General features: G+C 58.2%; 1 protein-coding gene across 2 annotated transcripts; it reads right to left on the bottom strand.

Moving 5' to 3' along the window:
• Positions 1–1,428: 1,428 nt before the first annotated feature.
• Positions 1,429–21,488, bottom strand: LZTS1 (leucine zipper tumor suppressor 1). 2 transcript variants are annotated; one of them, XM_054804710.1, is made up of 4 exons: positions 21,352–21,488; positions 7,035–7,522; positions 5,790–6,611; positions 1,429–4,335 (listed from the first exon to the last, which is right to left on the bottom strand). In XM_054804710.1, the coding sequence occupies exons 2-4, from the start codon at positions 7,383–7,385 to the stop codon at positions 3,670–3,672; spliced, it is 1,839 nt and encodes a 612-aa protein (XP_054660685.1). In that variant the 5' UTR covers positions 7,386–7,522; positions 21,352–21,488; the 3' UTR covers positions 1,429–3,669. The 2 variants fall into 2 exon arrangements, with proteins under 2 accessions (XP_054660685.1, XP_054660686.1); XM_054804711.1 differs by lacking the exon at positions 21,352–21,488 and adding an exon at positions 13,972–14,009.
• Between the last annotated feature and the right edge of the window lie 626 nt (positions 21,489–22,114).

Below are 22,114 nucleotides of genomic sequence, written 5' to 3'. Positions count from 1 at the left end.
AGGCAGAGGATGCTCTGAGCCCTGCCTGTGGGCAGGACACGGCTGCTTCTCATCAGTACCTTCGTTAGGGTTTTGATGGAAAAAGGGTGGGATCCTCACCTAGTTTAATGGGAGAAGCAGCTCAGGGTCTCCAGGGTTGGGGTTTTTGGCTTTGCAGTATCCTGGGCATTGCCAAGAAGCTGTCCTTATGGTGTGCGTCTCCTGAGGGATGCAGCACTCGCTCCTGGACCTGCCCTGACCCTGCTGCTGTTCAGCCCGGTAAGGCTTGGCTTTGCTGTGCTGCAGCATCTGCAGTTTGGTTGTGAGCTCCATGGGGCAGGGATGTCCCCTGGGGTAACAGCCAGCTCGGGGGGCTGCTCCTCGCTGCTCCCTTGACCTAGATACATGGACAAGCCAGGGGAGGGCTCGGCCAAGCCGGCAGCACCCCGCAGCCAGGCAGGTGATGGTCAGAGGTGATTTGTGACAGAATGTGCTGCTCAGGAGAAAGAGAGTCCTTGCGTGTGGTTTTCTATCTCTTTCCTCTTCAGCAGTTTTCAAAGGCTCTAAAAATAAACTTCCCTCATGCCTTGGGCAGCGTGAGCGCAGCCAAGGTTTCCCTGGAAAGCGTCGGTGGGAGCTGGGTGCCCGTGCTGGGTGCCCTTTTAGGGGGGCACAGAGCAGCTTGTGTGTGGCTTGGGCCCCCCCACCCTGCACGGCAGTGGGGTGAGCGCCCCGTGGAAGCAGCCAGATGAGTCGGGGTGAGCGGTGTTTTCTGCAATTTGAGTGTTTCCCTGTTTTCTGCCCCCAGCCTCCCCCTTTATCTCCCCACGTGCTGTTTCGACCTGTGAAACCACCAGATCCGTGCAGTGCAAACGGGCTCCGAGTCGAATGGTTTTGGAGGAAAACAGCTTAAATAGTCAAAACACGTCCTCATCTTTTGTTAAGGTGTTTTCACTCCATCTCTCTCTCTCTAATTGTTTTCTCCAGCTCTGCCCGCTGGGAAGATGGACCTGGGGACAGGGGGTCGGGGACCGCCGGGGCTTTGGGCTGTGCGGGGTTGGGATGAGAATCGGTCTCACCTGCGGAGCCGGGGGAGGGTGAAGCCCGTGGGGTGTGGGCTGGGAGCGGGGCCAGGTGGATTATCTCCCCCTCTCCGATGCCCCCGTGTTTGCCGGAGGCAAGTTGCCGCTTTTCCATGCATGGGTTATCCCAGCTGCACAGCGAAGATAACGCCGCTTGCCCACGCGGCAAAGTGCTCGCGGGGCTGGAAACAAACAGGGCCAGGTGGAAGGATGTCCCCAAAGGGGACCTTGGTGTGCTGCGATAAACGGGCTGTGGCTTGGGGGGGGATGTGAGAGGGGCATGGCGAAACACCGTCCTGCATCGCCGCTCGTCGGCGATGAAAACCCTCTGAACGCTGCCAAGCCAGGCACTCGGGGAGGCTAAGTAAGTTTTTAAAAATTTATTTATAAATAAAAACATAAAATTACCAGTAGTTTACATCGGTCACCAGAAATAACATCCAAAAAAACCTGCAGAAAAATAATTATATGTACAGGCTGAGCCTGGCCAGCCGCAGAGCGGGCAGGGCGGCTGCGGCTCACACCGGGAGCGACACACCTGCGATGCGGACGGTCACACACAGCATTGTGCAAAGGCAGCACGTCGATGCCTCCGGGCGATCACATCATACAGCGCTGGCTGGGGAGGACGCGGGGCTGGGGTGACAGGGACCTGGGACGGTGTCACCGAGGCTGGATGGAGCAGGAACAGGGCTGGGCAGGGGCTGCGGGACGGGGCAGCCGGGAGAGCTCTGCTCCCCTCGGCCCCCCGCGGGTGTTTGGCACTGGAAAGCTCCTGGTCGCCATGCTCTGGCTCCGGTGCGGGGTGCGGAGGGGGAGCAGAGCCCTCGGTGCAGGGCTATGGCTTGGATGATGCAGAAAATCCCTTCTGGCCTCTGAGCCAGAGCGGAGCCGGGTCCCATCCTTCATCCCCGATCTTTCAGCTCTCCAAAACATCCTTCAGCAGGTCTGGGCAAAGGCTGGCTGACCTGACGTGGCCCCGACCTACAGCCGCAGGGCTGGAGCCGTGATTTGGGGTTGGCTTTTCTCCAGCGGACCACGGCTAAGGATCGGCTTGTGCTGTGTGCTGGCGCTGGGACCGGCCGGGATGCCCCGGGACGGCACGGGCACATGGTGGGGGTGCTCGGGGGCAGGTGCGGAAGGCACAGACTGGTTTCCGTGTGTTGCCTTTACAGGCTGGCTGGAGCGGGGTGAGGGATGCTGAATTTTGCTGCTTGTGCACAGCTTTGAGCCCTTGGCCGAATTTGCGGCATGGGATCGTGCGAGACTCCCCCCCCTCCTCCCCACAACCCTGGGATGGGGCTTCCCGAGCTGGCGCCCGGCTCAGTAGTGGGTAAACAGACACGTTGCAGTAAAAATACCATTGCACTAGCACAAAGTGGTCCCGGCTGGAGACGTCCACCCTGGCAAGCCGGGTGCTGGCCGATTCCCTCCCGGCCCGTGCCGAGCCGTGGGGGGACAGGAGAGTCATCACTGGTGACGTGCAGTGGAGCCCGGTTATCCGCTGGCTGGCGGCAGGAGGAAATTTTAAGAGCTGGGGTAGAAAACAAAATGGAAGTGGTTGGTTTGGGGTTTTTTTTTAATCAGCTCCTGTTGCTGGGATCCCGTGGATGTAAGGGCACGGGAGGAGGTAAGGCAGCTGGGGTTCCCGGGAGCGACGGTCGCAGGGGGCAAACACAACCGATTGCCCCCCCACTTTCTTGGATCAGACTGTGGCTTGGAAATTTCTGTTAATTCTTAAATCCAGTTGCCTGTCCGGCAGCTGGAGGAAAGGGGCACTGAGCCCTTGTCCGTCAGAGCGGGGAACGCCGGGCTCGCCGTGGCTGTGCAGGTCCAGGGAGGAGGGATGTGCCGCCGTGGCTGAGGGACGGGACGGGTGCAGGGTGGGCTGTGCTCGTTAGTGAAAGGCGATTTCGGTGGGGGTGTTGCCTGTAACGAGGTGGGGTGTGCGTGTGTGTGGGTAGGGTCCTTCCTGAGGCACTACGGCAGCCGCAGGATGGGAGACGTGGCTGTGCAGCCTGCGCCGGTGGCAGGAGGTGGCTCCTCGGTCCCATGGCACCTGGGGATCGGCACCAACCGGAGGAATGTTACGGAGGTGTGAGAGCAGCACGGAGCTTCCTCCAGGCTGTGAGCGGCTGGAAACGTGCCGCGGCCGATTCCTCTGAAAGGGCTGTGGTGTCCCCGTCCCCAGAGCTGTGCCGTCGTGGGATCCCTCCAAGCCTGGAGCAGAGCATCCCCTGGGAGTTTTGCATCATCTCGTTACCCGACGGGAGATTTATTTGCTGAAGTCCTGTTCCCTGACTGCTCCCGTCGCCAGCTTCTCGAGTCCTACAAGGGGGCAAGAGGGGGGCGAGGGGGGGCTGCTGGCACGTCACCATTGGCACGAGTTGCTTGTTCACCTCTGTAACACGACAGGCAGCGGAGGGCACCGCCGCGGTGCGACGCGGGGAGGGGAGAAGGGCTGGCGAGCCGGCCAGGCCACCAGCTCCACTAATAAATACATGGCTCATCTGAACTGTACAAGGCGCAGGCTGAGCTGCGGGGCAGCGCTTCTCGCCTGGAAGAGACGCCCGCCCCTGAGCTGCAAGGAGGAGAAGGCAGACCTGGCTCAGATCTCGGTGGCGATGATGTCCTCGTAGGGGACGTCGGTGCCAGCTATGTCCAGCTCGATGGGCTCTTTGCCGTCTTCCCCTGCGGCGAGCTGCTGGAGCATCTTCTCCAGGTTCTGGTTTCGCTTGTACATGTGCAGGTAGCTCTGCTGCAGCTGCTTCTGGTAGTGAATCACCTTTTCCTTCTCCTCCTTCCACGTCTGCCGCTCGTGCTGGAAGCTGGAGGTCATCTGTTCGTTGTTGTCCTGTTCAGCCTTCAACTCTGCCCTCAGCCTCTCCACCTCTCCCTGTAGGGCCTGAGCATCGTCCACCATGGCGCAGGGCCTGGCCACCTCCCGGGCTTCGCTCAGCTGCTCCTTGAGGACGGCGAGCTCCGTCCGCAGGTCCACAATCTCCTGCTCCAGCAGGTTCACCTTCTCTCTCAGCAGCTCGGACTCGTTCTTCTTGCGCTGGAGCTCGTTCTCGCACACCTCCAGCTCCATGGCTTTGGTGCGCAGGGAGCCCTCCAGGTCCTGGGTCTTCATCTCCAGCCCTTCCATCTTCACCCTCACCTCCTTCAGCTGAGCCTTCAGGCTGAGGATCTCGGCGGTCTTGGTGTTGAGCTCCGTCTGGGACTCCTTCAGCTGCTGCTTCAGGAGCGATATCTCACCAGACTTCTGGCACACCTACGGGGAGGGATGCAGCACCCGAGTTAGGGCTGTGCCTTGGAGAAAGCCCACAGCACCCACGGTACCACTGCAAGCCGTGCTGGGCACAGCTGGGTGTCGTGGTTTAACCACTCGTACTAAATCCAACACTCGTACTAAATCCAACACACAGCGCTATACCGGCTACCAGAAAGAAAAATGAACTCTATCTCAGCTGAAACCAGGACACTGGGGTTCGGCATGGGGAGACCCTGGCCACAAAATCCCATCCAGGGAGATGCCCAGCACAGGCAGCAATGCCCTGGGTGCTCAGGGGGGCTGGTGGGGACCCCATGCTCTCCATGCATCACCCCCCCGGCTGACATGGAAGGCTGCTCATGACCAGCTGTGAGGATTTAAGGAGCTGACGCCCCTCAGCTGAGGTGTGGAAACGAAGGGTGTCGAAGAAGTGCTTGAGTCTCCATACCCATGTTTGCCGAAACCACCGCTGACAGCTCGCACGGTCAGTTAAACTCGCTGAGCTCGTTTCACAAGCAGACACCCAGCTGCACCCTACACCCCGCAAAATCGCAGCTGGGAGCAAAACACGTAAATCCCACCGGAGCATCCCGCTGGAGCCTAAAGCGTGGCTGCTACAGCTGCTCCTGGAGAAGCTGTTGGGGGGTTCGGCACCCAGCCGCTCTCGGTGGGACCCTGCAGCTGGAATTTCGGTAGGGTTTGCGAACAGCCTGGAAGGGTGGCTCCAAAATGCAAATAAACTAGAGATCCTGAATGTGACGTGAGAAATCCTTGCACGTGAGGGAGCGAAGGTGAGCACCGCGCTCCTTGAAGCACGCCGGGCAACAGCTATGCTTCTCCCTGCGCAGCCGCAGTGAAATGGCATCGGTCTATGGTATTCAGGCGGGTGGGCAGGCTCACTTCTGAACTTTCAGCAGTTTAATGGGTTTTGTCCAGCGATACCCAATCAGTGAGAAAATTAAGCTTAAGCAGAGAGTGGAAGGTTTTACTGCTCTCTAATAAATGACCATGGCAAGTCCAAGTAGCTCCTATTTCCACGTGGGAAGGCAGCTTTACTGCTCCTTCGGGAAAGGCAGCCTGAAAAACCCTGCGCTGGAGGTTGGAAACGTGAAGTTATTTTAATGACTGGGGGGTTTTATGAAGTCAGTCGTTTCCTTATATGATGTGAAGTGCCGAGGGTTTAAGAGGGGCAGTGAGTCAGTTATAATTTGCAAAGCCCCCGCATGACAGACTAAGGCTCTCCTCGGCTTTAACATCTATCTCCTACAGCCTGGGCTTAACGCGTGCGCCATCTGCTCTGCTCAGACCCTTCCTGGTGCTGCTGGACGCAGGTACAGAAATGGAGAAGAGCCGCGTGGTTTATTGCTGGCGCTGAAGCTATCACCTTCCACGCGCGCGCTTTGCTTTCGGCATTGGCAGCCCGAGATGCCGCCCGGCGCTCCGGTGCTGCTTACCTCCCACTGGGTCTCCTCCAGCGCCGGGGCGAAGCTGGTCTTCTCCTTCTCGTAGGACCTCAGCTTGGTCTCCAGCAGGTTTTGCTCTTTCATGAGGTTCTCCAGCTCCTCCCGGAGCTGCTTCTTCTCCTGCTGCAGCTGGAACACCTGGAGGTGGAGGACCTGCTGTGTCCGCTGGGTTTTCTGTGAGGTTTGCTTGAGCTTGCTGTTGCATTTCTGCTTGAGGCCCTCCAGCTCTTCCTTGCAGCGCCGCTGCTTCTCTTCGTAAGCCTGGCAGGAGCTGACTTCTTTCTCCTCGAAGGTCGACTGAAGCTCCTGCAGCTCTCCCTCCCTCTCTAGCAGCTTCTGCTCCAGCTCCTGGATGGTGGACTCATCCGTGGAGATGGGCGAACGGATGCAAGTGGTCTTCTCGGCAGCGTGATGGTGGGGGGCTTTGCCGGGGTTGAGGATCTTGTTACCCCCGTCGGAGAAGGACATGGCCTTGAGGCTCATCATGTTGCTGTCCTGGATGATGGCGCACTGCAAGATGTTGTGGGCTGAGCCCCCAAAGCGGCTGATGGGCCCCATGGGTGTGACGAGGGGGTCGAGCTGGTAGCTGCTGTTGGTGCTGTGGGTGGGGAGGCTGGACATGGAGTTCCTGCCAGAGTCGGACAGACCCCCCGAGCACAGCACCGGCTTCAGCTCCTGCTCCTTGGTTTTGTCCGGGGGGTGCAGCTGCTGGGAGAGGTGACCCCCGTTCTCCGGGGAGGAGTGGAGGATGGCGCTGGAGCGGGGCAGCACCGGCTTGAAGGCGGTCGGTCGTGCGGTCGGCTTCTCTGCGCCCTGGGGAGAAGAGCAGAGCCCATCAGCACAGACCCACACCACGTCATCAATTCTCCCGCATCCCTTCTGCCCCCAAGGACAAGACCCCCAGGGTGGGGACAGCTTGAGTCTCCATCAGGGGCCAAAAGCTCAGGAGGACGCTGATGGTTAAAACCGCCTCTGTTGGGAGGCAAACAGAAGGTTTGGAAATTAAAGGATACGGATCCTATGGCTGATCCAAATTCCCAAAAGCAGAGGGTGGCAGGGTGCCCCCAGCACCTCCCCGCCACCCCCCTCCTCCCGCTTCCTTGGCACAAACTATCTTCTCTGAGCTTTCTCCTGGACCAGGACAACCCTGCGGTGGGACCTGCACCCGCTTTGAGGGCAGACGTTCCCTCCAGTGGGTCACCCCCTGCTTCTGGGGCCACCGCGTCCCCTACTAACCACTTCCAGCTGACCGGGAAAGGGCATCAGCTTCTGTGGCGTGGGCGTCCCGAAATCCATGCCGCTTGTCCCGGCTTGGCTGCCCAGCTCCCCGCCGGCAAGCGAGGTATAGTCCGCTCGGTGGGAGCCGTGCGATTTCTGGCTGACCTTGATGTAAAAGAAGTCCTCATTCTTGCTGCTTTTGGAGCTGGACTTGTGGCTGGAGTCCTGGGAGAAGCCGAAGCGGAGCAGCCCGTCCGAGTACCTGTTGAGTTTTTTCAGGTGGGATGACTTGCGGAGCTTGTACTGGGAGGCTCGGCAGTGCTTGCTGTGGAAGCTGTGGCCGGAGATGAGGCTACTGACGCTGCCCATGCTGCTCCCGGGTGGGGGGCATGCAGCGGGGGGAGCAGAGCCCGGCTGAACCGCGCGGCAGGGGGTCCGGGCAGCAAGTAGAGACGGCCGCTGCTGCGATCATAGCAAAGACCTCGCTGCGCCCGGGAGCTGCGAGCCTGCGGGAGGCAAAGAGAGCAGGGTGAGAAAAAACGGTTTGGGAGGCGGGTGCGATTCTGCGCCCACGGTCTAGGCGCCGGCAGGAGCGGGGCGGTTTCTGACGGTATGAGTGCGTAAACGCACGCCTTGCACGCGTGTTTGGGTACAAGCTGGCATCGGCACGCGAAAGGGCTTGTGCAAAGGGGGTGCGTGCAGCTCAGCGTGCGTATTTCCCCGTGTGTGAGTCTGGGGATGGATCAGCGTGTGTCGGGCTGGGGGTGTGCGTGCAGGTGAGCCCGTCGGTCCTCGCGTGCGTGCAAAGGCAGAGGGATGCTCGCTGAGGCTGGGACCCTGCTGCCGGCCCGGGGCTGCTCCTCTCCATCCCTCCGCCAAAGCCCCGGGTGAAGGAGGGCGGCAGACGAGGACGGCAGGGAAGAGCAGGGTTTTCCCCTGCGCCTGGGATGGCTCCAGGAGCCTCCCGCGAGCTGCCTGCGTCCCCAGGCTGGCTGGCAGCTGCCACGGCACAGCTCCCACCCGGATGGCCGCATCCTGCCCGGCGCCCGGGGGGATTGTCGGGAGCTGCGGGGTACAGTGCAGCCAGATGAGGCCAGGAGGGTTATGAGACACGGGCGCCTCTAAAAATAAGGAGAGAAGGAAAAGGGATTTGTAGTGATTTTTTTTTAGGTGCCTAATAGGCGCTAACTTCAACAAGCGCCCGTGCCTCCTGCTTGTTCCGTGCCGGATGGATCCCATCTCCTGACAGCCACGCTCGGTGCTGCGAGCTGCAGTCACAACCTCTCCTGCATCAGCCTGTCGCGCTCTGATTTCTCTCCAGTTTTCAGTGCTCCTCTTAACCTACCTGAAAAGGGATGCCGTGAGGCTTAATTACGCTTAATGTCTGCGCAGCACTTAAGACGACGAGAGGCATTATATGTGTGCTGAGTATTGTGATTACGGTTCAGAGGTATGCGGGGCTGCGCATTAATTCTCTTTGCTATGGGGTTAAAAAAAAAAAAAGATAAAAAATCCCAGCTCCTGGTGGCCTTTGCAACGGTTGGCTCCCGGTGTTAGGGTTATAATGGAGATGCACCTTCCTCCTTCTCCCCACCTCATCCTTTAATTATCTAGATGGAAGAGCTGCTCGTAGGCAGACGAGCCTAATCAAAATGAGCTAAATCCCGGTTGCACAGGATGATGAGATTGGAAATGTTTCTGCTCTCCGCTGTGTGCGAAACAGCTCAAAGCTTCCGCTCTGGGCAGCGTCAGTGCTGTGTGGTCCAGCTCTCCTCTGGAGCTGCCCCACGCTGGGCTCCCATCGCCCGAGCAGGCATCCTGGGGGGGTAAAACATTATCCGACAGCAGGAGAGCGCTCGGGGTCTGCCGGGAGAGGGTTGAGCGACGGAGGGTGCAGACGTGGTGTGCCAGGGCATCCTCGCTGCCTCATCCTCAAGGCCTAGAGAGCTGCTCCCGTGTTTTCCCATTCTTTGGTATGTCCTGCCTTATCCCTGCTCCGGTGCAGTCTCTTCCGCATCCTGAACGGGGTAGCACGAACCTGCGCTCATCCCTCAGCTTTATTTGTTTTCTTTTTTCTCTGTGCCCTGAGGACCCAAATTGATTAAGTGTCAAAGAAAAGTCCCAGAAAGACAGAATATCCGCTTTAATCCCTAAATCCATTTTTGGGGGATTAAGAGAAGTAAGTAAGAACCAAGGTCTGAACTGCTGCCTGGATGCTGATATGCTAAAAGTGATCGATGACTTGGGCTTCATTCATTTTTACAGGGTAAGAGGCATAATGTGCGCGGAGGGGGAGGAATCACTGCAGGGAACAGGATAATTGGCACAGGAGGCTGCTCCGCCAGCGTGTGTTCCTGACACCGCGCTTGTGCGTATGTGCCTGCAGAAGAGAAAAGCCAGTGTCACAGCAGCAAAGCTGCCAACCGTAGCGACAGCATCCCGGAGACAGCGTTCAACATGTGCGAGCGGGAGGGAAAGCAGCCGCTGTATTTACATACACCTATGGCAGAGGCGTCGGGGAGGTTTGATGCCTTTAAAACGCGGAACAGCGCAGGGCGCACGGACCCGCTGCTCTGGGGATGCCAGGCTTGCTGTTGCCAGAGCATCAGGCCCCTGGGATAGATGCACCCTTGGGTTTTTGGGTGCCTGCAGAAGACAGGAGAAATGTGCGGAGGGAGAGCTGGGACTTTCCAGCCTCTTGGCAGGAGGCGTTTCAATCAATCCCAGCCCTCCTACACGTGCCTGAGAGGGCTGGGCATGTCTTTTTCTTCTTCTTCCCTCTTTCGATTTAAAAATGAACACTCTGAAAGCCGTGGAGGAGTTGGCATTCATGCACGGCGTCAGCAGAAAGAGAAAGGCTCTGGAGACAGCACAGCTGGGAGCGCACCGAGCGAGCAGAGCACGCGGGGCTGCTGCGCCAGCTTTGGGGCATCTCCGAAACGGGGGGACCAGACTTGTCCCCCTTCCTCGTTCAGCCTCTGGCACGCGTTTGGGTCTTCCCCTGAATCAAATCTAGTGACCCTGTGACTCTACAGGGAGCCAGATCGGTTTGCTGAGCCAAACAAGACCTAGTCATTATGTACATACCTATATATTTAGATTCACGTATATATGTATATTTTAAGGGCTTTTGCATGCTTGGCAACAGCCACAGTTCAGTTAGGTTAGGCATACTGCAAAGTGTAAAAAGGGGTTGAGGAAAAAAAAAAAAAAAATACTGAGAGTGTAGGGTCTGAAAATGCCCCAGCACTGGTGGGGGCCCCAGTCTGGGCAGCTCTGGGGGGGCTGCTGGAGATGGGGTGCCCACCTGGGTGAGCGGGGGTGTCCGTGCCCGAAGCCAAACCCTGCAGCTCCCAGTCTCGCCTGGCTCGCGGCGCTAAACGCAATCACTTTGAAATGTGATTTGCCCTGTCCCTCACCAATTAACGAGGACAGAAAGCCAGAAGAGACACGAGCCTCTCCCTCCTGCTAACGAGCCCCACAAAGCTCTTGGTGGCGGGCAGGGGGCCGGGGTGACGGCACGAGCCCCTCGAGGGTCGGAGCCCCACGGCGACGCTGTGCTGAGGGGCAGTGCCTGTGGCCACGTCTGGCCCCGTGACCCTTCGGGGGACTTGAGGGGGCTGCTAACAAAACCCATCGAGGTGGAGCGGTGAGCTGGGAGGTGCAGGGCTCCGCGGTGATCGCCCATGGGACAGACCCCCGATAAACACCCGTGTGGTGTGGGCCAAACCCATGGGATCAGGGGCTGCACGTGTGGATGCGCCCACCTGTATTATTGCAGAAAAAGAGGGGGGAATGAATGGCATCCCACATTCCTTGCAGTCACGCCTAGCCTGCAATCGCACGTGGGAGAGCGACTCTCCCCATCGCCTGCTTTCTGAATGGGCTGCAGGAATCTAATCTTATCTCCTTGCAGCACAGTTTCTTTGAAGCCTTTTCCTCTTCCCTTGCAACGTTTTCACAGGCAGGAGCTTTCTCTCTGCCTTCCCCAGACAGGTCACCTTCGTTAGAGACTTCGTTTCCTTCCAGGCTTCGCAGTGTTACTCCCTCCCTGCTGATCCTGTTCTTCTCCCCTCGGTATGCGAAAGCTTCCTTCTCCCCTGCACTCTCTCGCCTACTCTTTTTCCCTCTTGAATTATTATTCATCGTTTCTGTGCAGATGCACCCACACATTTGGGTGTTTGTTGGGAGATGCGGAGATAATACAGAAGCAGCAGCTGCCAAGAGCCTGGATCCAGGAGCAGCCTCCTTCCTCTTTCCCTCCATCGCTGCCAGGTGATGCGCCCCTGTTTTACTCAGTGACTTGGGTCTTTGAGACACCAGGAATGTGGCCCCGGGGCAAAATATGGGCATTTCCATGGTGAAAAGCCACGCACGTGCCACCTGGAGCATCTGGCATGTTTTAATGAAGAGAATGGCTTAATCCAAAACTTGGAATGCAGCAATCCTCCTGAGCTGGGTTTAGGATCCGCAATCCAAACCGGATTCTGATTTCTGGACCCTAAACGCTAACGAACACCAGGCTGATGGGACAGACCCACCCTGGGCTGTGCGAGCATCTGCCTGTCCCTACTGAGACGTACGAGCTCAGCCCGCTCTCCCCGTGCCCAGCTGGAGCCAGGCTCTCCCAAACCGGCTCATTTTGGTCTCCACAGAAATGGCAGCAATAGGGCTTGAAGAGCCCCATCAGCGGAGCCGACCTTGCCCCCACCCTGTAATCTTCACCCTAATCGCACTAATGGGGATGAATTCAAACACCGCCCAGGCAGACGCCATCCTTGTGGCGTTCAATTGTGGCTCGGTGCCGGCGAAGGGCCCCATTACAAGGCTTTCATTCACTCTAATTCATTGTCCCCCGCTCATTCATTGACATTCATTGGGATCATTTTGATCGGAGGCAGGGAGTGAATTGAGTCCGGGATTCACAAAGCGCGCACCATGTGTTCTGCCCTGATTTGCCATTAGTGAAGGGGGACACTCCAGATGAAGAATAACCAGCCTCAATTACACGTTACATCCACTCTAATAGCCCAGGAGTCCATCACACTTAATGTTATTTCAATGAACACTAAGAGAATTCACACCCACTGGCTGGTGCTTGTTAGAGGAGCCAGCAGTGGCTTTGGCAGGGATTTGGGTGGGCTTCACGCCAGCGCAGCGGTAGACTGTGCCGTGTCTCTGCCAGTGTCCCCCCCGCCCCGGCAGCTGGGCTCTTACGCCAGGACCGGTGATCCTGCTGCAAGCCCTGGAGGTGAAGGTGCAATCGCTCAGTAAGGGGGGAGGGAAAAAAAAAAAAAAAGCAACAAAAGGGAATCCGCGTCTGTTTTGAAGCCCATCGGCAGCACCGAGCGCTGCCTGTTTGCGCCCTGCTCCTGCGGGAGAGCGGCTCGGGTCAAGGTCACTTATGTCGCTCTTCCTCCTGCCAGCCCTGCTGGAAAAGCCCAAAATCAACACTGAATTCAGCATCAGCTTTGGAAAGAGCTTGAAGGAGCTGCGTATGCCTCTGTTCTATCCATCGAGCGATCGAGACGCCAATCCCGACTAGGGATGAGTCAACAAGTGTCTTTAATGGGAGAGCAGGGCAAAATTGTCCATGTGACGATGTAGGCGGCACTGAGGCGACTGGCTTGAGCTCCGTTTGGGGAAGCCAGTCCTAGAATAAGAGGAATTTCTCAAATTAACAATGAATCACATTGGCAGAGCAAGCTTTAGAGGATATCGGCTCAACACCCGCGGTGCTGCATCTGCTTCCACGCTGTCTGGTCCCTCTGCGGGGAGACGGCAGTGTTTCCCTGTGCGGGAGCTGGGCTGAGCACCGAGAGGCTCCTGTCCCTGCCCAGGGACGATTGCTCAACCCACAGAAAATTGGTGGAAGTCAGCAAAGTCCCATGACTTTCAACGTCTGCTTTTCTGCAAAGCCTCGTGCTTTCTCTCCAGCAGATGCTTACTGGACAGTTAACCTGAGCACAAACTAATAGCACCAGCAAATATGTGCACTAGAAAAAGTGATGTATTATTCTTTCTGTCCCCCGAGCCCGAGAGGGACTCAGAAGTGAGACAAACCTCCTTGCTGGTGGCTGAAAGGCTGCAGCCTCAGCCAGCCGGCATTTATTCCCGGGAAAAGCTGGTGTTTGCCCTGGCAGCCTGTGAGGCAGGGGGGAGTTACAGCCCACAGGACAGGCTGGAGATGAGCAGTGACCTGGGGGGGAGAGGGCTGGGACAGCGTGACCGATCCTCGCGCTCGGAAGGTCACCAAATGATGCGGGGGGGTGGGGAACCTGCTCAACCCGCTCCCACGTGCCAGCCCGGCCAGCGGTCAGCGATGGGATGTTGTCATTAAAAGAAAGGTGTGCTGGGAAGCTGATGGTCCCTGGCCAGCCCCTGAGCACCACTCCTGCCGGCCCCGGGCAAGACGGGGCTGTTTACAGAGCCAGCCCATGTTTGCTGTGCGCAGAGCAAGGAGGGATTTCTGGTGCCGAAACGCCTCGGCTCTCCCCCGCGCAGCTGCAGTTTACATTAAATAGCTTCATATGCAAGCAAATCCAAACAGCGTTATCAGGAGCCGGGCTTGCCATGGTCCCAGCCTCCTTCCTGTTGTCCCCGTCCCCCCGTCTGCCCTCGCGGGGGGGTTGTTCCCAAGGGGAGCTGGCCCCATAGGATGCGTTGCCCTGGCTGGATACAAGCACAGCAATAGCAGTGCATTGTGGGAGTATCCCGGCACCGCTCTGGGAGCCTGATCCTCCACGTTATCGCCACCCTGGCTTGGTCTATAGCTCCTCTTTGTGCTCCTGAGGCCATGTATTTCTGCAAGTAGCACCTCGGCCCTACCCGTGACGTCCCCAGCTCTCCGCTCAGACCAGAGCCCAAACGCTTCCTCGCTCTGTTCTAGGCTAAATGCAACTCCAGGACCCTCCAGCTCCCAACCTTCCCTCGACCACGTGCGCAGACACCCCACCTGTGCCACCCAGGAATAGCCAGACCTCCTCGCAGCTTCATCCCCGCTCCTGCCGGCGGCCTCACGTCACACGGACTTGGAGCTCATCGGGGATTCAAAAGCCGAGCACAGCACCCACACAAGTCACATCAGTCATGCTCCCGGTACAAAGGAAATACTTGCATGAGACATAGTTAAATATTCCTGGGGTGGAGAGAAAGATCTTTTCAGCTTACTTAACTCCTTAGAGCATCTGGCTTTTCCCACTAATGAGCAACTAATACTGCAATTAAAGGGCTGCTAATTGGAAACTCAGAAATGCTCTTGCTTTGGTCTTTCGCAGGTTTGCAGACTCGCCGGGGCCGTGTCAGGCACACCTGAACCGTGACGCCAGCGCCAGGGAACGGCCACCACCCCCAGACCAGCGAATTCACACCCACAGGCACCATCGCTCTGTGGGAAACAGCCGGGTCAGCGCCGAGCCCCCGCCGTGCCACAGCACCCAGGTCACCAGCACCCACTCAGTCTCCACCGGCTGCCCGCAGGACCCCTCTGTTAACAGGGCAAGTTGGGGGGGGGGGGGGGGGCGGGGTTTGCAGCCTGGGGATGCTGTCGGGGAGAAGATCCCGTTCCCAGGGAGGACCTGGCAGGAGGTTCCATCCACGGCAGCCCGTCCCTGTGAGGCTGAAGGTGCAAAACGACCGCTCCTTCCCTCGGAGGGGGGCGAGGGGGCCCTCGCATCCCTGCCACGGGTTAGTTATTTTGGGAACCGTCTGGGGCTGGCAGCTGGTGCCGGGGTGGGTGACAGCTGAGCACGGCTTTCACTTGGGATCTGCGAGGCCCCTTCTCGCGCATCTATTTCCGACCCCGTAAAACACAATCTGCCAGGGTGTGAAAATGGGAGGGGGGCATCCAAAAAAGCTGGTTGCAAGAGACTGGCTGGCGCTGGGTAGCTCAGGGTCTCCGTACATCTTGCAGGTGCCTCTGAGTGTGGATGGGACGTTGCCGAGATGCCGTCCTTTAATTTCCACCTGCGCAGCACCGATGTGGCGTGGTCTGCGCCTGGTGCTAATTGGCGTAGCCACAGCCCCGGTCAGCAGCCCGGCCGTTGAGGTTTGGTGTCCTACACGTCTCCCACGCGCTTTCTCTGGGGTCTAATTGACGGAAAGGATTTGCCTGTCCAGTTAAAAATAGCAAGAACTTCATGTAACTTGAGATGAGCCCTAAATACTTTTCCCCCCAGCTTTCCGTTTCCATGGGCTTTGCACGTGTCTTCCTCTGTCCCCCTAATTATGGATAAAACAGTAACGAGGGACCGTGAGCCCGTTTCCCCCAGGTTCTGACAAGATGGTAGCACCACAGGTCTCTTCCACAAGCCAGTCCCTCACCAACCACCACGAAATACCTGGACTAAGGCTCTTTCTGCTGCAAAACTCCCCCAAGAGCATATAGGGGAGAAGCACCCTCTCCATGTACAGGGAAAATTTAGAAGTGGAGCTGCAGGCTGCCATGGAGACAGGGCTGTTTGCAATCTTCTCGCCTTTTATTGTCTCTTCTCCTCTCCCAAGCGGTTGAAAAGCAGTCAGGAGCATGGCCCCCATTGCCTCCCATGCTCTTGTTGGCCACGGCTGCCCAGCCCACCTTCCCTGGCTGCCGTGCCAGTGCTTGGGAGGCCCAGCTGGGTCTCCTCTCTGGTCCTTCACCTCCTTCAGCCTTTTGGCACCTCCTTGGTCTATCTGGAGATCATACAGCAAGTCCGTGCTGCTTCCTTCTCAGCCTTGTTGGGTTCACGTGCAACAGGAATGCTGTCGGGGGGCATGGACCCGCCGTCTGCTCTCCCTTGCTCTTTTCTCACTGGTGATGGCCGGGTAGCCAAGGACATGAGCAGCCAGAGGCTGAGATAGGGCTGGGTCTCTTGGGACGTACTCCTAAAGTCATAGGCTAGAAACCGCCTGCTGCAGCGGGAAGCTTCGGCTGCTTCTCTAAGAAACAGGAAGGGAAATAACCGACCCTGGCAGCAGCTGAAAACCCTCAATCTGTCCTTAGCAGTAAGGCTGTGAGGATCAGAGGAAGAATTTCTCTGAGGTAGGACCTAAAGATCTTCCAGCAAAGTCAACTTCTCCATGTCAAGTCTATGCTTGGCTTCACAGCACCTGAGCTCCAAAACTAAGCTGTACATGATTTCTGTGCTGTCCTTCCTTGTTTGTGATACCAGTTATGCTGCGGTTCATCTAAATGCTGGGTATTTTTGTACCCTGCATGATGCTCAGCCAAGTGGGAGCTGAGAAAAGGCAAGTTCTGCATGTTGATGAAGAGCCAATCTCAGTCCTTACTGCGAAAAGCATCTGTTGAGCTGCCGCTGTCTTCTCATCCTTCAACTCCCTCTCCTGCTTTCCAGAGCGTTACATGTCCCCATCCCTGCTCTGCTCAACCAGGCTTCAATGCAGCAGATTCAGAAGAAAAAAAAAAAAAAGGCAAAAAAAAAAGGCAAAAAAAAAGGCAAATTCAGGTCTCGCTTCCTATTTTCCTCCTCCTCTTTTTTTCAAACTTGGCCCGTTGTGAAAACCACCCCTTTAATGCCTGGCTGCCAAATAGAGCAGTTCTCTCAAAGGAGAAATGTACATCAAAGTTGCAAGGAATATTCAATTAACCTTTAAAGGAGATCATCCATAACTGGCTTACAGAGATGTCATTTAATTGTTTAAAAAAATAAACACAGGCACTTGCATTTCAGAGGAGCATGTCTGTTGAGACAGTTCGAGCTTTTGCTGCTGTTACCACTGGTGGCTTGCTAAAAGGCAATTAAATATCTAAACGTTCCTTCCAACTTGCCTTCCGAGCTAGGACCTCTGACATCGTTATCTTTGCTTCGGCAATATGGCAAGTGGCCAAACTCATCCCTTCTGCGTCTAGGAAACCTCTTAGGAAATGCCATTGCTGGCAAACAGCCCCGTGTCATTGCACCACCGCAAGTTAACGCAAACCTTAACTTTTCCTTTCCAGGCAGAGGGAGGCAAGTGCCCAGCTGCAGCCTCTGGCTCCCAGCCCTGAGCACTGCCAGTGCCCTGGGAGCGGGGAGATGCTGGGTTCTCCAAAAGTCAGAGGCTCAGGAGATAAAGCTCTTTCATAAATGACTAAATATCCTCTTATTCTAAGGAGGAGAGCGTGCACATGCATTGCTACCCTCTGCTGGAAGGAGCCGGCTTTCACAGAGGCCTTGCTCTGCTAAGGAGATAAATGGAGATCTCTTTTTAGCTCAGGAGGAAAACTTCTGCACGTGAGGAAGAGGAAGGTCTGAACCGGAGCGCTGGTGTTGAGAGGACCCGGTTGCAAAGCAGCGCAGGGTCGGCTTTTGCTCCTGCAGCTCTAGAGTAACCCCAGCACTGCTTGCGCACCAGGGTGTTCGCTCCCCCCCAGATTTCGTTCTCCAAAACCAGGTAACGGCCACGTGTGCACACATTCAGGCCTCCCCAGAACAATTTCTCCAGCCTCCCTGCTCAAGGTGGGGCTTTTCTTAATTAAGCGAGCAAGCGCAAAAACCCAATAGTAGCAAACAATTTGTGTAGGAAAGACTTTGTGATCCACGTGCCAAATCTTTGTACATTCCCTGCTATTTTTAACTAATCCCTAATGGCAACCGTCCACTTAGGTCCTGCCCGCTCCCAGCCGCACGTCTTCGCTGCTGCCCTCCCTGACCCGGGGGGGGGGCTGCGTGCCTCCTCCCTCCATCCTGCCCCCTTCCACAAAGGAGCTTTCGGTGCAGCCTTATACCTACAGGTCTCCTGGAAAAAAAAAAAAAACCACGACAGCAAACCCAAGGGCAGCCGGTAAACATATAACATCAAATAAGTTAGGTGGAGGGGGGTTGGATTTTTTAAGCCGTCCCACGAGAAAGAAATATTTATAAACACACATGCAAGGCAGTGGTTAGGGGGGACTAGAAAAAAAAAAAAAAAAAAGCCTTCAAGTTTCCCATCAGTGCTAAGCTTTTTCTAAGCGCTGGAGGATTAAGGTCCAATGCCTTGGGGTGCAGAGCATGGGCAGCGCTGCCCGAGGAACGCCCGCGTGTCTCCGTTATCGAGCAGACGAGGGCCATGGTCCTGTCCCTGCCAGCCTGTGCTGCTTTGAGGAGCAATTATAGTGCCCGTTTCCTGCAACGCCTGCAGTGATACTATCTTTTCACACTTGTCCACGCAGCACCTTGCACTGTGGGCTCTGAGCTCTGCCGGGATGTCTGTGGGTGACTGAGCGTCCCGGGGAGCGAGCCTGGAGCTCAGCTCTCGCTGCCGGAGATGGGGATGGGTTTTTGAATCGTCTCAAGGAGAGCAGGTATGCGCTCCAGCCCTCGACTTGGTTTTGCTCCCTGTTGCGCTGAGAGCGGCGGCTCCGCGGCTGCCCACCTCTCTGCATGCCGCAGATGCCTCACCTGAGCGTGTGCTGAGCATGACTGTACCTGCCCGCAGCAAAATAGAGGCTCTTACAAAGGGAGGAAATGGTGATTTAGGGCTAAGGATGTCATCAGAGGAAGGGCTGCTGCGGGAGGCGCAGGATGGGAGAGCAGCAGCAGCTCGCTGGGGCAGCATCCCCGTCTCTGCCTGGCCCCGCTCCGCAGCGGAGCATCTGCAAGGGCTGGGTTTCCCCTTTCCTCCAGGGCTGAGTCCCCGCTGCCCACGCCCGGGGTGGGGGTCTGCCCTGCGCACCCTCGGCACGGGAAGCCTGCCCTGGAAGTCTCTATGCCCGCTTCAGTGGCTCGCAGGGGAGCTGGCTTTTCTTGAAATCTCATTTTCCTGCCCGAGTTTCTCATTCGTTTGCCTCCCACTGCTCCGCAGCGCTGCCTGCCAGGGAAGAGTGACTAAGGGGTGGGTGGAAAAGAACGACTCAAGACCAATTTAGCAGCCTGCGGTGCCAAGAGGAGGGGGTCACCCGGGGAGCAGGAGGGGTGCCGGCACAGCTGGGGCTCCGAGGGCGAGGGAGCTGCCACGGCAGGTGAGCGCAGCCCCTCGAGCATGTGCGTGCCGTGGGGCTGCGGCTGGAGGCCTGGCAGGGAGCTGAGAGCATCCCCCGTAGCGTGCGATTGTGTTCCCGAGTGCACTTTTGCAGCTGCCATTAATTGCCCCCACCGCTGATTGCACCGATGATTTTGCACTTACAATTCTTTGTCCCGCTGATTAATGGCCCTGGTGATTAATTGCGCGGGTGATACCGCAGAATGGCTAACGGAGGGCTCTGCAGACCCTCGGAAAAGCCTGGCCGCCGGCGTAGGTGTGAGCCGCGCAGGTCAGCGTGGCCGACATGGAGGAGCTCGGGGAGACGGTGTGCGACGGTGCACGGCCGTGACTGCAGGCTGGTGTGGGAGGCTGGGGCCAGGCGAGGAGCAGCCAGGCAGGCTCTGCCCTGGCAATGATTTCAAAGGGAGGTTAATCAGCGTCTGGAGCGATGGTATCAGGAGGACGGATAGTGGAGACTCACGAGGACTTTTTTTCCTGCTCGTATTCCACTTGCCGCAGCTTTCAGTGAGGAAAACAAGCTCTCAGGAGGAATTTGGACAGCCACGGTAATGACTGCGGAAACGCAAGCCTGCTCGGGAAAATGGGTCAGGTGCTGGTCCCTTTGCCGTGAGCACACCGAGTCATACATGTAAGGAGTTCACAGGCCTCAGCTCACTTGTGAACACAGGAGAGAGAAACCCCCTCAGCACCGCTCTGCTGGGGCAGCCTTGGCTGAGGAGGTACCTGGGGCACAGCACTGCAGGAGGGGGGCTGACACCGGGGCCAGGGGAGCGTTAGCAGAAGGGGACAGTGGGAAACCAAATGCAAACTCCCCGGGGAGAAAGGGCTTCGTAGCAGGGATGCAGCGGTACCGCCGCTGCAGCTGGGATCAAGGTGTGTGGGCACAGCCGTGTTGAGAAATCAGGATTGGGGGGGTCTGGATGGGAGCTGTCAGGGCTCCCCCACAATCCTGGGCCAACTTCAGTGCGTGGGACCCTCCTTGCCACACCTCTGGGAACCTGGACCCGTGGCCAAATACTCCTGAACCGTGAGAAAAAGCAAGGTGCTCTCTGCAGAGTCCAAGCAGGCATCCAGCCCCCTCGGAGATGGCAAGGTGCAAACTCCTCAGCTGGCTGAGCAAAGGAGGGAGCGTTGTGCACCGAGCCTGGGACCCGGCTCTGTCCTTGTTCCCCACAGGAGTCGGCAGCTGCCGGGCTGTGCAGATCTGGCACCGAATGCAGAGCGTCAGCAGGGTGAGAAGTGACAGCCCAGAGCTGACTTCTGCCACGGTCACCGCAACACTCCAGCGCTGCTTTTAAAGGCAGAGGTTAATCCCTGGCTTTCCAGGACCCGGGTGGGCACCCCTGAGAGCTGTGCATCCTCCCGTCAGCAGTGACCTCCCCCCCACGCATTTACCTGTGTGCAAAAATAGGCACAGATCCTGCAACCTGCACAGTGCACGCACCGAGGAAAGCATCGACAGACCTGCCTGGCCACGCGTATGCACACCCAAGGAAACGCTAAAACACTTCCAGCGATATCTGGCAGCACACTCACACGCGATGATACCCGCATCCAGATACAATTGGTATTTGCACACAGAGGTACCCGATGCCCACGCAAGCCATAGCCTCCGTGTCTTGCCAATCCTCTGCCACCCACGCTGCCCACCCGCTTGCTGCCCATCCTACCGCACGCGCGCAGGCGCTACCGGCAAATAATTTCTACCACGGGCAGGCAGCCCCTTTCCCGAGGATGGCTCAATGCTGATGACAACAAACCAAAGGCATCTGCTCCTTCCTTTCTCTTCCCGGAGAGTTTGGGGACTGTGTAACCAGAAGCAGCCTGAATCACGGTGCTGAACGTGCAGAATTTTCTCGCTGCCTTGAAAAGAAGTTTTCCAGACTTCAGAGGGGAAGTGAAAAGACGGAGCTGAGCCCTGTGGGAGCCGCTGCCGGCTCCGACCTGGCAGAGCTCGCAGAGGGATGTGCAGCCGGGGGTGGGGGGGGACACACGCACTCGATTTAAGCCGCTCTCCCGGGCAGCTCCGACCCCGCCGGCTTGGGCAGCGGCCCCGACCCTTTGTGCCCGACCCCGGCGCCTTGTCACCGCAGGGCCGGGCCGGGCGAGCTGCTGTGCGGGGCATCCCCGGAGGGTCCCGGCGGAGGCGCGGTGCCCGCCGCGCCGCTTAACCCCAAAGCGACGCGCTCCGGCCGCAGTCCCCTCACCGCGCCAGGCCGGGAAAGGGGGGATGGTGGTGGCGGGGGGGTGTCCCGGCCGCGCAGCTCACCCTCCCCGTTCCTGCCCCATTGCCCTGAGGACGGAGCTCCCGGGGCAGCGGCACCCCGGGGGCCGGCAGCGCTTCCCCACTTCCCCGCGTCCCCTCCGTCCCCGGCCGCGGGGTTTCGCCCACCTCGGGTGGTCGCTGCCTCCTCTGCGCGGCGGCGCGGCGCTCCGCGGGGCTCCCGGTGCGTACCCGGCAGCAGCATCCCCGGCGCGGCGGCGGAGGAGGAGCCTGGAACCCCGCGCCCGCGCATCGGCCCGCCCCGGCGCAGCCCCCGGCCTTTGTGTCCCGGCCCGCGGGGTGTCCGGCCCCCCCCTTCCGCCGGCCCCCATCGCTTTCGGTGGTTGGGGAATGGGGGGGTGTTTCCTTTGCTCGCTCTGGGGCCGGGGCAGATGCTAAAGGAGAGGAAGAGGTGAGAGGTGCTTTGGGTAAACGCGGCCGGATTTGGACCGTCGGTGCGTCCGTTCCTGCCCGGCGGTGGGATTCAGTCTGGAGCCTTGGAAAGCTCCTCGGGAAAAGAGCCGAGAGCCCGGGGAAAGCAGCCAGCAGCCAGGGAGCTCGCCCGGCCGGGGAAGGTCCGGGCTGCAGTTCCTGTTTTGCTTGATTTGGAGCAGGGACTCGAAGCGGAGTCTCCAATATCCCGCGTTTGGGATGAGCACCGGGCTGGGCCGGGGTGTGTCTCGCTCATGCCACGACTAGTCCTCACGGCAGAGCTAAGGACACGTTCCCCAGGCCTCTGACCGCGGGGAACCGAATCGGTGGGGCTGTGGCCAGAGCCGTCCTAGGTGCAGACGGGGAAACTGAGGCACGGTACCTGCAGACCTACTCCAGCTGCAATGGGCGCAGAGCCAGCTGCGCTGTCAGATGTCGGCAGAGGAGCCTCGCCTTGCTC

The sequence above is a fragment of the Grus americana genome, chromosome 26, assembly GCF_028858705.1.
Source record: "Grus americana isolate bGruAme1 chromosome 26, bGruAme1.mat, whole genome shotgun sequence".
NCBI classification, from domain to species: Eukaryota; Metazoa; Chordata; class Aves; order Gruiformes; family Gruidae; genus Grus; species Grus americana.
The sequence above is the reverse complement of the archived record's forward strand: the minus strand, read 5'-3'. Positions and strand labels throughout refer to the sequence as shown.